Genomic DNA, 1610 nt, shown 5'->3' on the forward strand with positions numbered 1-1610 from the left:
CGCCCCGCCCACGCCCCGCCCCGCTCGGCTCACCGTTCGCAGGAGGGCCCCGCATAGCCTGGTCTGCAGAGACACTGCGCGCGGCCACCTCGCAGGACGCAGCCCACAGCGAAGCTGCGGGGACACGCCGTTAGGCCCCTGTACCGCCCTCCGCGCACCTGCATGATCGCCGGGCGGGGCCACCCTGCAGAGGGCGGCGCTGACCCCCCAGGCAGCGGAGGAGGCGCTGGTCAGCTTACTTGTTGGACGGCACCGAGAGGGGACAGGGGCAGCTGGCGCAGGGGGCTGTGGGGTGCTCAGGCCCAGCGCGCACGAAGCCGGCGCTGCAGCGCTCGCAGTGGTCACCCTCCGTGTGGTGCTGGCAGCCCTGGGGCGAGGCACCGGGTCGGGCGCTGGCAGAAGGTGGAGCCCCGCCCCCCGCGCCCAGCACCCTCACCAGTGTCCTCAGGCTGGCCTTGCTAGCCTGCATCACCGCCTGGGGTGCCCAACCCTGGTGCGCACACCCGGAGGCCCTGGTCTCTCCTGCGTCTGGCCAGCGGGACACCCCTGGAGGCCACTTACCACGCAGACGCCTGAGCCGGAGAGGCAGCGGTCTGAGTGGCCATGGCACTGACAGGGGACGCAGCGGCCGAGGAAGAGGCCCTTGATGTCCCGGTAGTGGCCGGGGGCGCACTCCTGGGGGTATCAGAGGTCAGAACCACAGGGCCTGCGCCCGTCACAGCCTGAAGAGCTGCGTGGGGGCCGGCAGGGGCGGCCTTCTGCAGGTGCTCGGGGAGGGGGCGGCCACAGGCCGCCTCCCGTGGGCGGGCGGTGGACGGAGGCCCAGCGGCAGAGTGGAGTGCGTGGTTAGCCACCATGCCCAGGTGGGCTGGAGTGGACACTGGGTGGACAGAAGGCAGGCAGCTGGGAGGAGGGTGAGGGCCGCTGCAGCCGCACCTGGCAGGACGCCCCTCGGTAGCTGGCCGGGCACATGCACAGCTCCACGTTGCTGGCCGGGGGGCCCTCGCCCTCCTCGCCGGCCACCTCGAGCGCCACCCTGCGCAGGGAGACTGCCGAGGAGGTCTGCGAGAAGAGGGCCCGCACGCGCAGCTGCTCCAGTCCGGCCAGCACCAGCATAAGCTCCTCGCGGGACACCGGGCTGTGGGTCTCCGTGTGCCGGAAGCTGCCCTGCGGGCACGGACTGGCCTCAGCCGGGCAGGGCGCGTGGTGGGCACAGGCCCTGGCGAGGGCTCCCGCGGGACCCGCCCTCAGGCCCTCAGAGCCGGCCGCCGACGCCGGGGACAAGCGCTGACCGCCAGGGGCGCGGCCAGCGCGGGCCACCGTCTAGGGGCTCGGGCGGGCAGCAAAGACGGGGCCACAAGCGGTGGGTGAGCGGAGTGTCGCGGGCACCCGCAAGCGGGGATGACCTCGGGCCCGAGAGAAGTGGGCCTGCGGCCCCGGAGCTCGGGCGCCCCCCACACCGCACCCCACTCTCTGGCTGGCCGTGATCACCTCCACCAGCTGCAGCTGCCCGTGGTGGGCCTGGCCGGGCGCGGGGTACTCGGGCTCCAGGAAGGTGACGCTCATCTGGTTTCCCTGCGGAGGCCGCGTGTGAGCAATAGCCCCGCCGC

General features: G+C 73.5%; 1 protein-coding gene across 1 annotated transcript in view; it reads right to left on the reverse strand.

Moving 5' to 3' along the window:
- LAMA5 (laminin, alpha 5) overlaps positions 1 to 1610 on the reverse strand; it is a 36287-nt gene that overhangs the window by 10051 nt on the left and 24626 nt on the right. Inside the window, exons 27-31 of the mRNA XM_012728158.1 lie at positions 1492 to 1609; positions 937 to 1167; positions 562 to 675; positions 240 to 367; positions 34 to 114 (exon numbers count right to left, since the gene is read on the reverse strand). Coding sequence (XP_012583612.1) covers positions 34 to 114; positions 240 to 367; positions 562 to 675; positions 937 to 1167; positions 1492 to 1609 — 672 coding nt within the window. The remainder of the gene's footprint in view (positions 1 to 33; positions 115 to 239; positions 368 to 561; positions 676 to 936; positions 1168 to 1491; position 1610) is intronic.

This window comes from Condylura cristata, unplaced genomic scaffold (genome assembly GCF_000260355.1).
Source record: "Condylura cristata isolate star-nosed mole 26May11 unplaced genomic scaffold, ConCri1.0 scaffold00022, whole genome shotgun sequence".
NCBI lineage: Eukaryota > Metazoa > Chordata > Mammalia > Eulipotyphla > Talpidae > Condylura > Condylura cristata.